Here is a 14,601-nt window from a genome sequence, read left to right on the forward strand (position 1 = left end):
CAATAATGACTCCTCTATATTCCTAAACTTCTTATGGGTGAATACTGTATATGAACTGAAATGTGTACTGACGTATAGAAATCGTCACTGTTACATTATTATTATTATTATTATTATTATTTTGCCAACAAGCAATATGTCCCACAATTTCCAGAATGTAAGGTACTTTAAGATACAAATAATCTGTATTGTCCTGCTTGTTTAGTCCTTTTGTTGTTGTTGCTGTTGTTGTAAATATATAAATAAATAATTGCTTGTGTGGTACTCCAGTCTGCATGTATTGATCTACGTTTCCAAGTAAAAGGCTAATTGGTTTGATTTATTTTCTTCTCCTTTTTATCCAAGAGATGTTTAAAATCTAAATTTCAACCACGATATACATCAATCGTATCTTATAGTAACAGTGTGAAATACTCACTCTTTAATAAAGATGTGCAGCTGCTGCTTGATGGACCTCTGAGCCTGGTCGAACAAAATCTAAGAGAAGAAAGCACACAGATGTGGATACATCAGCTGTAGATAAAGACATCTGCTGCTGGTGTAATATTATGCCACAAGATGGCGCTGTGAGCTCTATTATATGACTTTAGAAGCAGACTCAGCTAGAGGAGAGAAAAGAAGAGAGATGAGGATGAGGAGCACACAAACACATACATTTCTAACACTCTATTCACATAATATGATCATACAACCATAAGAATAAAATACACTCCCATTAGTGTATTTCAAGGGGTCTCATACAGATATGTATGAATGTATGACCACTGAAATTGTTCTGCTGTGGGCAAGTGTGCACACATCTATATGCATGTACAGAAACGATCAGTATGGACAGCATGTGTGGATTAAAACTTCCTATAGCGTTCCCAGTTTACAAACATCCACATTGAGGATTAAAGTCTTATAGCCTATGTTTAAGCCTTCATCCACATGACGTCCACACACGGCCTGAGAACATCAGCGGAGGAGGTCTCAGATCCCTGTGCTGCTCAAGGTTGCACATTACAAAAAAAACACCACCTAACTGTATTTTAGAAGTGTCCCAATCCGATATCAGATATAGATCCAATTTTAGCCTGAAAACGAATATCGGATTCAAATTTACAGATTTTTTCCAATTTATTTTTAATACATTTTATTCAATTGTAGAATGCTGTAGATATTATGTTGAAGGTTAAAATGTATTTAACCAATTGGTTAATAATAAATGGGTCAGTTGCTGACTATTGTTCTGTTTGAGTAACACCACTTGATCAAGCCTTTGCTAACATTCCACACTACAAAATAAGTATTTAATATTTTTTTCATTAGAGAGAGAGAGAAAATAAAAAAATTAAAAGTATGTATGATTCATGCTGATATCGGATCAATATTGGTATCGGCCGATACGCAAGGCTGCAATATCGGTATCGCATCGGAAATGAAAAAGTTGTATCGGGACATCCCTACTACATTTAGCTTCCAAAGCGGTGATCGGGTATATGAAGCTAAACACCAGAGAGTTATTTCTGGTAAAGCAACCTGCAAACCAGCAATACCTCTCCAATAAGAAGCATTGTTGTGCTAAAGCAAAGCATACAGCAGGTCAGTGGTTCCAAACCTTTATTTATCTCTGTTTACTCCTGACACGCTTCAAATTATACCCACTCATCACTACACTAGTACCTATTGTATTATTTACATGTCTACATGATCGCAGGCTCCCCTGAAGGCTTTTTTGCAGCTCAAATAACTCAAACATGTCAACATATAAGCTTCACCTATATGGGTTCTTGTCATTTCCAGTGAGAACGAGCATACTGGTAAATTACTACCATTAAAACACATTAAAGTGATTTATTTTGTTCTAAAAATTTTCCTGATTATTTAGGAAAAAATATTCAAATGCACCTACTGTAAAGCTACCTACTTAAGCAATACTGTTGGTCTGTAGGATCCTGAGTTGAAAATGGGACTCATTCATTGGTCAAGAATTTTTGTTGAAACTGCGGACGAAAAATGGTAAACAAAATTGAGGAGCTTTCTAGCATTTTCTGACAGTTTATGGTTAAATATTCATAATAATTATCGTAATACAGCTAGTATTTACTAGTAAAACAATGGAATTAACTAATTTCAAGTGTGCATTTCATAAAGTATACCGGTGATTATATTTTCTTAAAAACGTGATATTTTAGTTGGTAATCTTCAACATGTTAGTTCAGAAAATTACAATATTACTATAGTTGGAGTTACAGGTAAACACAGTCTGAGATTCATAAATATTTTCAAGTACCCTCTGCAAAGGTGTTGATGTGCACTTAGTGGTGCACGTACCCCTGGTTGGGAAACACTGGCATAGGTAACACAGTTTTGTTCTCCCATGCTGACTGCTTTTCGAAAAGCTTCATAACCATAATTCATAAAGCGTAAACACCAGTTTCAAATATATATAGATGTCAAACACAGACAGCCAGTACTCCAAACCAAACAAAATCATTTTTTCTGTACAGAATACGTACTAGCATGTTAAAAATAAATAAATAACTTACACATTAAACTAAGCAAAGAACCCTGACTTAATGATCCTAATTTCCCAAAATTTAAGTGAGCATATTTATTGATACATGCATGAAATGCACACGAGAAGAGTTAAACATTTTGACGGTTGAATTCACAATGCTATGAATTGTGAATGATTTCTACAACACTGCCAATAAACATCCACCAGTTTCTATTATTGGTGGCTGCTCGTGCTTCTTCGGTCATTAGAACCAATGTTCAGACAATTGATATTTTGTGTGCAGAATGTCAACCACAATGCCAGAATGTCGCTTGGTTGTGTACCAGTGTTTCAACGATACTCTTAAACAGTGACCTCGACATTCTGTGGGCCACGCCAAATAAAGGCAAACATTGACAGGAAAGATGTGAATCAATGCCAAAGTATCAGATTGTGAATAATTTTTCCTAAATCGATGAAGCACTTTCAAAGTACAAATATCCTATTGAATTTAACAGCACACTTGCACTCATTGTAAATGTAAAATAAAAAATCTGTAAAAAAAAAAAAATGGGTAAGTCAGATATGATAACAATGTAGGATATCCTGGCAGACAAATGGAGATGGGAAGGGGAGCTTTCAACTGTCGGGGTCCAGTCTTCTGCATTTTAGTACTCTAGCACTTTCTTTAAAGTTTAAGTTTAGGCACCAAACATTTGATAATATATTATATCATATATATTATATCATAAGGAAAACAAGTTTAAATGTTTCAAACACACTCGTCACAAAATGCAGAAAGTCTTAAAACCACCTCCAGATTTCAGCTTTAGCAGCATTAATTCACAGCAAGTTAAAATTATACTTATAAAGTTACTCTTAATCTTTTCGTTTAAAAGCAGACGCATCGGCCTACTGTATGATTTACTGAAAGATTGCTCTTTCTGTTTCACCATTTTTGCTGCAGTCTGACAGAAGCTACAAAGCTGTGGAAACAACAGTGGGTGGTCAAACAAAGACAGATTTGCTCTCACTGTGTTCATCAATGCCTTGCTTCCATTCCTTCATTCAGAAAGTTACCATTCTATTTACAAAGTAGCTCCAGGGTGTTGGAAGTGAGGAATAAAAGACCTCAGGTGTCATGTAAAGAGAAGTGTGAGGAGGATAAAAGAGACACGGAAGAGATGACAGAGAGGTGATGGAGGGGCAGAGAAAAATAAACTGGTCGTGACAGAGTGTGATAGCACTTAGCCTATAAAAATGATACTGCAGGTACTGTTGAGGATTTCTGCAGGACAATTATAAATACCATAAACTCAAGAGGTCAAATATCAGCAAAGTTAATAAAAAAGATATGATTCAATTGTTGTACTCTCGGTACTTAATGAAATGTGTTACAATTTTTGAAGGGATTTGATGAAAATAAGAAAAACAAAAAGAACTAAAAGACTAAGACATGGTCAACATAACCTTCAAAGCAGTAATACGAACCAAAGACCATCATTTATAGCCATGAATGTTTGTGGACCTAAAATGTGCCTTAGTTACAATTAAGGGTAACTAAGCTAAAATCATTACACAGTGCTGTGAACTGGTATCACAGTTGTAACAGAGGTTTCTCAACATCAAGATCTCTAATTAAAGGGACATTTACTTCAGCATTGGATCACCTGCAGCAAATCTATGAATCACACTGAGTCATGAGGAAAAACATCTCTGTGTGTCGTGTGAACAATTTAAGTGAATGTTAGCACATCTTGGCTGCTGCACACATCTGATGACACATGTGGTTGAAATTGTATTGATGGCTGTACATACTCAAGCCTGTGTGTGTGTGAGAGTTGGTGTTGGTCCCAACGTTACTCTACCTTGTCGCTCTAAAATATACTGTATGTGTGTGTGTGTGTGTGTGTAAATAAGTATCTTACTGTGTGGTAGTTGACGATCTCCTGGAGGCTTTCTCCACACTTTTCAAGGCATTCCTTTAAGAACACATAAGAACAGGCCTTCATATTAGCTCACATAACCTTGTATTACAAGATATTTCACAATAACACATATGTGCATATAAAAACCCTTTCTGAATATATTGGCAAGTTGAAACTAACTTTTCCTTCAGGTTACGGTAATTCCTTAACATTTGGACCCTTTTCAACCAACAACTGCAGACAGACGGACATAGATACATAAAATATGTCCGCATGTTTCCAGTAAAACCATTTCAGATCACACAGTTGGCTGCCATGCAAACTGTCAGTGTAAACATTTCCAGTCTGCATGTGGCCTCCTCTCTGATGCATACAACAGCTGGATGTCTGTGTTTATACTACATTCCTGCTGTAGTTCAGTGGAATGTTCCTGCAGGAATGGAAATGTGGTTATTTCTGTAGGACCCTGAGACAGCTCTGTGTGTGAGTTGAGTTGCCATTGTTGCAACTACTCACCGATATCATCTCCTCCTTCTTGCACTGATGGGACAGGTCTTTGATGCCGTTTACAAAGAGCTTATTGGCGCTGACGTACGCCCGGCCAGCTTCTATCATCCCACTGCAGAGTTTCACAAGCTGATGGAGTGCATAGAAGAACATGAGGTTTAATATGCAACAAGAGCACAGTCTATTAAAAGTATCGCTTATGTAATGGGAGGCTGGGTTTATTAATAAACATATTGAGGATGCAAATGAAACAAAGTGAAAAAGGAATGAAAGACCTTTTGCACAAGGACTCTCAATTTTAGAATTATGCATTTTATATCATGGCTTTACCAACAGAGTTAAGTTTCTACAATAAGAAAAATAAAACCTACAGACTAGAGTCAGTTAGGAGTGAAGGAGAAAAGGCATGAGTTGGATCACAACATGGTCAAGGGTTGTCCATTTGTGCAGCACGTTTATATTGCAGTGGCTTTCCTTAACCCTACAATATCTGTTTTCTGCTGGGTAAATGTGTTGTATATCAAAAAATAAGCACTTTCATCTTCACAGGCTCTTTGATGTTGTAAAAGCAATTATTTCTTCATACTTTAGTTTTTCTCTAAGCCTAATTTGTGAGGCTATGTTATGCAGTGGTTCTGTAAAAAAATGCAAATCAAAACTGATCCAAAAAAAAAAAATGCTAAAAAATTAAACATGGCTGCACAGTATTCAATACAGTGAAAAGAAGGAAAGGTGTGACAAACATTGTAAACCAGTTGTGTTTATTAAATAAAGTGACTCATGTTTTGACTCAGCTATGACTCCATCCAGTAACATGGATGGAACACATATTTGTCTCCTATTAAAATGGACACCAGTTGAACTGCAACATAAACATAATGTGACTGAACAGCTCACGGACAAAATAAAACCCCAATTAAAACCTAATTTTGATCTCTGAGTTTATATTAGAATATAAGCAATGGACAAAGATACAACATCATAGTTTATGGGTTATAAAGGTTATGAAAACACAACATACTGTATATTTGATTGAAATGTTTTTGGAAAAGGTTAAGAAGATATAAAAAAGGCAGTTGTTTTCAGAACTTGATCATCATAAACTGGTAACAAAAAATGCTGTCAACTATAGTTCTTAACTTGCAACATGACATTAACTGAAGATGAACATATTTCCAAATACCATTTGCGCCATTTGTGCTGTTTATTTAGAAAGAAGTGCTTCAGAAATAAAGTTTTGATTGACTGATTAAAGGAAAACCTTAGTTTGAAATTAGCTGAAATTGTGAGGCAAGGCAAGGACATCCTATTGGTATTGTGCATTTCATACACAAGGTAATTCAATGTGCTTTGCATGACTCAAAGTGCAACCTTAATGAAACATTAAACAGAGTTTAGTTTAAACATCAACAATAAAAACATTAAAGACATTAAACATGGTTTGGAATGAACAATAGAATAATTAAAAATCTGCGCTCTGCTGCAGTTTGTTCCACTTATTTGCAGCATAACAACTAAAAGCAGCTTCAACATGCTGGTGTGAACTCTGGGCTTACCTTGTATAATCTATATTATAGACACATGACGGTGTTCCTGCTGAAAGAAGAGGTTGGGATGAGTTTCCTGCTGAACAAAGCTGATTCCCTGATGGAGACCCCTCACCTCTGATCTTTCATCGTCAGTGTCAGAGTTTAATGGAGGTTGTGACCTACTCAGAGCATCAGCACTCAGTTGATTTGTGAGGGTTTTGTTGTGTTATGAGACGAGGGCATGAATAATTGATTAAGATATCAGCATGTTATAAGGTGGCATTAGCATTTTAGAAGTCTATAATCGTCAGATTTGGGTTTTTGTTTTTTAATAGCTTCTATTATAGCCTTTATGTTATTTCATTGCTGACTGCTCACCTTTTGCCCTCATGCTAAGGTTGTAGCGACTGTATGTGAAGGTGGTTGACCTTATGAAAAAACGTGTGATAGCCTCTTGTCATCTCATTTAAGTTCTGTTTAAATAAAGAGAGTTCTGACAACCCAAACTATATTAATATAGTAATCTTATAAAATGTACATTATGGGCAACCATGGCTCAGGTGGTAGTGGGTGGTCTTCTGATCGAGAGGTTGGGGGTTCGATCCCAGTACCTGACTATGTGTCGAAGTGTCCTTGGGCAAGACACTGAACCCTAAGTTGCTCCCAGTGGTCGACTAGCGCCTTGCATGGCAGTCCTGTCCCACTGGTGTGTGAATGTGAGAGTGATTGGGTGAATGAGCTGATATGTAAAGCGCTTTGAGACTGCTTCAGTGTGGTGATAAAGCGCTATATAAAATCAAGTCCATTTACCATTACCATTTACATTATGCACAGGTCACAATATATGACATTCAAAGATTGCATTTATTGTTATTGTTTTGTCTGTCCACAAAAAATATATAAGTAATTTGTTTTATGCAGGTTTTTACCTTTTGTGGCTTTGATTGCTTTTCTCTGCCATGTGAATTTGTAGTTTTACAGCAGGCATCAATGTAAGAACCTCAACCAAATTAGAATTTCCTTTTGCAAACCTAAAACCGGGTAGGGGAATAAAACCATTTCCATTGTCTAGTTTGAAAAACCCTCCTTATAATTGATAAGCCTAAAAATAGCTCTATACTGCATAAATGTATAATGCTATCAGCAAATATATTCACTGGCCAAACTCAACAACTCAACCAAATTTAACACAACACAACTAAAACACATAACAACTACTGTTGATCCTGGTCCAAACCACTTAAGAGCAGAAACACATTCTGAGATCTGGAACTAAGAAGTTATTCAGCTGATAAATGGTTTTATTTTATGTCTAAAACTACAGCAAGTGGAGGAATGTGGTTTCTGTGTTGCTTTGGCCATAACAAATCCATTAGAAACCCAGAGAGAGATACAGTGTGTATGCGTGTATTAAATATATTGTCATACAGATCATTTTTGCACTAAAAAAAAAAGATTCAATAATAATCATTGTATGTATTGATAAAATGTGATGATTAGGCAAGTATTGCAGTCTACAAATATAATAAATATGTGGTTCAAACCTTGTCGAGTTTTGCTTCAATCTCCACAACATCTGTTTCTATGTCATCAATTCCAGCCCTGCAGAGAAACACAGAGAAAACCCAGGTTTGAAAAACAAAAAACTACTTTGACATTCCTTACTTATAAAAGACTTATAATACTTATATAGGCATAATCATCAAAAAGCACTGATGACAGTGAGGGAAGCACATATGTATAATGTACATGTCCTGCATCTTTGAGCAGCAACCAGTCACCAAACATTACAGTCTCACACTGATGAACATCATTCATGAAGATCAGACTGACAAAAGTATTGCTCTGGAAAATTTGTGGTCACGGTCGAAGTGCAAAAATCAATGAATGATATCATGTACTAACACCAACCAGCAGCTATTCACCAATCATTTTATTTTGAATCTCTAAAAAATATAATTTAACCAGAAAACTGTAAAGTTGTTTCCAACTTTGATATGTTGTGCAGGTAAATGTATGTTTTACTCTTAAAGATGATGGAACACAAAGATTCCCAGCAGTGCATCCCGGGTGGTTGGGGTTTATGATGAGCCTTCACAATTCCTCATTCTGGGGTCTCTTTTCCATTAGTGAGCACGTATACACACAAACACACAACTGCACTGACAGGTCAGTTGATACGATAACCGTGCAAAGTCTTATAGTGTCAACCTTTAGTGGACACATGCAGAAACAAATGAGCATCCACAAATACATTCATACATCAAGCAAAAAAAAGAAAAAATAAAGAACGAGATTCAGTTCATTAAATATATCTGATCTAGCAACACATCCTCCAAGTGTGTTTGGATGTGTTTTCACGTTAGTATTTAATAACGGATTGGAACATTAATACGATAAAGAACAAAGGCCATGTGTGTATTTGTAGTCATTTTGTACATTTTTCTCTCAATTTGTCTTTTCGTTGTCATTTTGTGTATTATTTTATTTATTTTTTTTAAATCAATTTTTGTGCATTTCCGTTGTACTTTTATGTATTTTTCTGACATTTTGTGTATTGTATCTTGTAAGTATTCCATCAACTTATACGACCAGATCAATAGTAGACACAGGAGACCACGTCAGACTTCTTCGTTGGTACTTTATTTTTACACACACTCTCCAACAGATGCGCCCATAGCCGCAGATACATGTACTGCACCATTATGTACAAAAGGTGTCCGTATGAGGCCACTAATCACCACAATATACAACATACTCCTCCTCACCTAATGAACAGCTACACCCATAAAAACAAAACAAATAAATTCGACCTCAGAGGGTGTATTATGGTACCGTTAACAAAACAACACAAAGTATCTTGTACCCACCAACTAGTGCATTACGTCACTGAGTGTACTGAGATAACAATGCTAAGTTGTAACTGTAAAGTATGTGAACACAAATACACAGTGTTGAACAATGTCCCAATATGTCATTATGACAAACAATCAAATATCAGTCCTATTTCTAAGGGAATGAGGTGGACTACTCAGACCCTGACATAACCCTGGGGATCATTCTACCCCATGTCTCTGGGTATGTCAACTACAGATTAAGGCGTTTGGGAGACCGTCCTTCTCTTTGCGGATAGCGGTGTATGGCAGTACTATCCGGCATACCCCCACTGGCGTTGTCAGGAAGTCTCTGGAGCTATCGAAATTAATTCGGAAAGAGCCGGCTTCACACCACAAGTTGTATCTGGGGTGCGAGCAGGTTTGGTTAAGCTGACATGTTGGAAAGGATCAACACAAACCACTGGTGGAGTTTCCTTTGGTGCTGTAACTCCGGCAAGCAGTTGGTCCGCGTGTCTCCTCCAAACAATGTCCTCACAGGTCCAAACGGTGTAAAACACCAGACCAGTCTGCGTGATGACTGTAGCAGGAGGCCATTTTGAATCGCTAGTATAGTTGCGGGCAAGATCGGGATCACCTGTGTGGAAAATCCTTCTCTTTGCTCTTTGTTCGTGTCTCTCAACCTGGGCTTTTTGCTTCTGTACTACAGCGTCTTTGGTTCTTGGTGGTTTCAGAAGGTCGAAGCTGGTGTGTAGCTTTCTCTTCATGAGAAGTGCAGCAGGAGCCTCTTTTGTGGTTGAGTGAGATACATTCCTGTAGCATAGCAGAAAACTGTTCAGCTGCTGATGAAGGGAGCCCTGTCCCTATGAAGCCTTCAAAGCATCTTTCATACTCTGAACAAATCTCTCTGCTAGTCCATTGGTAGAGGGGTGATAAGGAGAAGAGCAACTATGTTGCACCCCATTCACTTCAAGGAATCTCTTGAACACTTGCGAGATAAATTGGGGCCCATTATCGCTCACCAGTTGCTCAGGAAAGCCAAATCGGCTAAACGTCTCACCAAGTTTCTCGAGGGTTTTCTCTGTTGTCGTTGATCTCATTATTGACACTTCTGGCCACTTACTACGAGCATCTATAGCCACAAGGAACATCCTCTCTTCAAAAGTTCCAGCAAAGTCGATATGAACGTGCTGCCAGGGCACCTCCGGCCAATCCCAGGGATGAAAAGGGGCTGATTGTGGCATGCAGTGTTTGACATGATATACATGTTCTGGCTGTTTCTTCAATTTGTCCCGGCCACCAGAAGTAGCTTCTGGCAAGCTCTTTCATGCAAACCATACCACAATGGCCTGTATGCAGCTGATGCAGCAGTCTTTTTTGAAGGTCTGGTGGAATAATCACTCTGCGTCCCCATAATAGACATTTGGTCTGCACAGACAGCTCATTTTGTCTTGACATGTATGGTCGTAGCTCCGGAAGATTTCCACCTCCGCCATTCATAAACACATTCTGTAGCTTTGACAGCACTGGGTCTTCCCTGGTGTGGCGTCTCACTTGACCAGATGTAATGGGGGCGTCCTCCACCTGCCTGAAATAGAAAATGTCTTCCTGCTGTGCCCCGCCGAGGTTCACTGGAAGAGGCAGCCTGGAGAGGCCATCTGCATTAGCATGCAACTCTGACTTACGTTATTTAAGGTCATGGTGTGAGCAGATAACAACAATGCCCATCTCTGCATGCGGCTCGCAGCCAAGGGTAGAATGCCTGTATGGGGCCCGAAGATCGTTGTTAGGGGGGCGGTGGTCCATTAACAGAATGAATTTTCTTCCAAAGAAAAATTGGTGAAACTTTCGAACACCAAAAACAATCCCCAAAGCTTCTCGTTTAATTTGTGCATATCTGCTCTCTGCCTGGCTGAGTGTGCGTGACGCAAACGCTATGGGGCGCTCTTCGCCATTGAGCATGATGTGGGAAACAACTGCCCCCACCCTATAGGGAGAAGCATTGCATGCAAGTTGTAATGGCAGTTTGGGGTCGAAGTGTGTCAGAGCATCAGACCTTAATGATGCAGTTTTTGTCAGGACAAAATGCCTTCTTGCACTGCTCTGGCCATTTCTATTGTGGCATAACAGTAAATGCAGTGGTTCAAGTAGAGAGGACAAGTTAGGGATAAACTTCCCATAATAGTTAAGGAGCCGAAGGTAAGAACACAACTAACTCACATTTTGAGGCGTTGGTGCGTCCATGATTGCCTTGACTTTGGATGGGGCCATCTGCAAGCCCTCAGAGTCAATCCTATGTCCCAAATACGCAACTGAAGGCTGGAAGAATTCACATTTGGATTTGCGAACCCTGAGTCCATAGTCTCCCAGTCGCTGCAGTGTGGCATCTAAGTTATTTAGGTGCTCTTCCTTCATTTTTCCAGTATGTCGTCCAAATAGCATTGAACTCCAGATAGTCTGCTCAATATCTGATCCATAGCACGCTGGAAAACAGCTGGAGCCGATGTTATGCCAAATGGTAGTCTGCAGTAACGATAGAGGCCCTTGTGGGTGATTATCGTGAGAAGTTCTCTTGATTCTTTATCCACATGCATCTGGAGGTAGGCTTGGTTGAGGTCAATCTTGCTGATTTTTTTTCCCTCCGGCCAACCCAGCAAACAAATCATCAATGTGGGGCAGTGGGTACTGTTCAGCTTCCAGTACAGGGTTTATGGTGACTTTGAAATCCCCACATATCCTCACAGACTCATCCTTTTTCATGACGGGCACAATTGGGGTGGCCCAGTCACTCTGGCTGACAGGCTCCAAAACTTTGCTCTTAGCCAAGGAGTCCAACTCTGCTTTAACTTTTGGTTTCATTGCATAGGGAACTGGTCTTGCTTTGAAAAACTTTGGTCTGCTGTCAGGCTTAATGTTCAGTTTGAAAGTGATGTTCTTCATGTTCCCGAGTCCCTCCTTGAATACTTAAGCATGTTTGTTGAGCATAGCTGACAAGCTCATGTCACCTCGGCACAGCATGTGGATTGATGGCCATTCCAGTGTCATTTCCTTGAGCCATGAGCAACCCAAAAGCAAACATTGATGAGCCCTTTTGTTTTGTAGGTTTTCAGGATAAGGCTGGATGGTTGCAAGGGTAGGTGTTGCAAAGACTCTTTGTAAATAGTCTCAGACACCAGGGAGACTGCTGAACCTGTGTCTATTTCCATGCACACTGGCTGTCCATTCAGCAGTGGAGTAACCCAGTATCCTCCTGGTCCTCCCATAACCGACAATACATACACCGCTGCCTCATCTGATGAGCTGCCGTCTGTAGCAGTAGCGTGACTTTCCTGCATGTTATGTACAGATTGTCTCTTTTTAAAACTGTTCTTTGGTTTTTGGTTGCTATGCTTTGTTTTTTTATAAGCTCCTTTACTTTTGCAGGCATGTTCAATATAACCCCCTTTTCCACATTTCCTGCAAATAATGTCCTTACTCCAGGACTCTGCTGCAAAATGTCCATTTTTATCACATTGGTAACACTTGCTCTGTGGTCCATTTTCTTCTGTTGAAACCTTGTGTTTAAACTTGAATTTAACTGATGAGATTCTTTGGCAGCTAACTCCATGGACACGCTGATTTCTATAGCTTTTTCCAAGGTAAGTGCACTCTCTGTTAGCAAACTCTTCTGTGCTACTTCACTCCTGAGCCCACACACGAGTCTGTCTCTGATGGTGTCATTCAGCACAACATTAAACTCACAATGTTCAGCTAGCTTCCTTAATGCAGCCACAAACACTGTTACAGACTCCCCTTCTTCTTGGTTTCTTTTATGGAAACGAAAACGTTCAGCAATTAACAGAGGCATTGGTGAGAAATGAGCTGCAAGGGTAGCCACTATGCTACTGTAACTCTTGTTCACAGGTTTTTCTGACTGAACAAGGCACCGAAGCAAATTGAAAGTCTCAAAAACGTCGGCACAAGATTTTCATTTCCAATGCCGTTTGCCTCCACAAAGCAATCAAAACACTCTGTATAAGAGCTCCACTTCTTCATATTTTCTTCATATGGGCCAATATTACCGATCATCCCAGCCATTTCAGCTTAATCAGCAGGTTATTGTCCGTAGAAACTATTCCATTTCATTCACAGTACTCACAGCTCCGATGTTTTGTGTTTTTGGAGTCATTGTTGTAATTTTTGTGGATTGTTCTGTCATTTTGTGTGTTTTCCTATTAGTCAGTCATTTATATGTTTTTTGTTTTTTTTACTTCTTGTGTATTTTTCTGTCATTTTGTCTTTTTGGAGTCATTTTGTGACCCCCCCCACCCAGGCCGCCAGTTACCTATGTGACGTCTTAGTTAGACCATAAATAAACCTTCTCTTCTCATACAATCAACTTCACTTACGAGACATTAAAAAAACACTGTGTCGAGTTACAGCAAAATGTGCAAAACATAAGCCCAACTGGTCACTCTGAAGAAAAAGCTGAATGGTGGGGTTATAAACAATGGGGGGTTAGGGGTCCTCGGTTAGCCACTTCCAGCACCTGCTCAGAAGACAACATTCCCAGAATTCCTTTCTGCTCAAGAGGTTTTCAAAAAAAATGAGAAGTTGCTATGTCTTGGATTTTGTCTGCGGTGCACTTGTCTTTTCTCATCCAACTCACACTATGTTTATACAGACCGAAGGATACAGCACCACAACATGACACCGACATAACTGTGTGTGTGGTCCACACAGCGGTGCACAGGCTCTTCATTTAACGGTCTTTGTTATTTGTTGCACATGACCACTGTTGCTGTAAAGAGTTCTGCCTCAAAGCTCATTAGCATGATATAATTTTAAATTATAACATGGCTCTGTAGACCAAAGACATTCAATGTCAAACAGCTGTGTAATCAAAGGCATAAGCGCATTACAAGCATCTTATGTCTCTGGTGTGACACATGCTAATAAATGCTGAGTTACACTGGATAACAAGACTGCACAATCTATAATAAGGCAGTAGCAGCTATCGCAGTTACAAGATGAGCGTGTTTTTGTGTTGGAGATGTGATACATTTAGCATTTATTTTAGTTTTTGCAAATAGATAATCTGTTAATGAAGAGGAAAGATTTAATACACCAGACAAAATCTGCATGGCATGCCTGCTGAATATACAGTTGGGATAAACCAACAGAGAGCAGAGCACAATCCTGTAGTTGATCTGGGACCTTTGGGTGGAATTTGGATTTTCTTCCCATAGGGATTCCTCAAGGTCAACCAGTTTTCTTCACAAGGAAAACGCTAGTGACTATGTTTAAAGTTAACCAAATGTAGCTGCATGCTCAGTCGCTGT

General features: G+C 39.0%; 1 protein-coding gene across 7 annotated transcripts in view; it reads right to left on the minus strand.

Annotated features, from left to right (window-relative positions):
* The window catches only part of LOC114462956 (arf-GAP with coiled-coil, ANK repeat and PH domain-containing protein 3-like), a 65,289-nt gene that overhangs the window by 20,761 nt on the left and 29,927 nt on the right, over positions 1-14,601 (minus strand). For all 7 annotated transcript variants that reach the window (XR_003674045.1, XM_028446097.1, XM_028446095.1 and 4 more), the window contains exons 2-5: positions 7,991-8,048; positions 4,927-5,046; positions 4,411-4,464; positions 419-477 (exon numbers count right to left, since the gene is read on the minus strand). Coding sequence is in view for 6 of the 7 variants with exons in the window: in XM_028446097.1 (XP_028301898.1) it covers positions 419-477; positions 4,411-4,464; positions 4,927-5,046; positions 7,991-8,048 (291 nt within the window). In the remaining variant the exon portion in view is untranslated. The remainder of the gene's footprint in view (positions 1-418; positions 478-4,410; positions 4,465-4,926; positions 5,047-7,990; positions 8,049-14,601) is intronic.

Source organism: Gouania willdenowi, chromosome 5, assembly GCF_900634775.1.
Source record: "Gouania willdenowi chromosome 5, fGouWil2.1, whole genome shotgun sequence".
In the NCBI taxonomy this organism is placed as follows: domain Eukaryota; kingdom Metazoa; phylum Chordata; class Actinopteri; order Blenniiformes; family Gobiesocidae; genus Gouania; species Gouania willdenowi.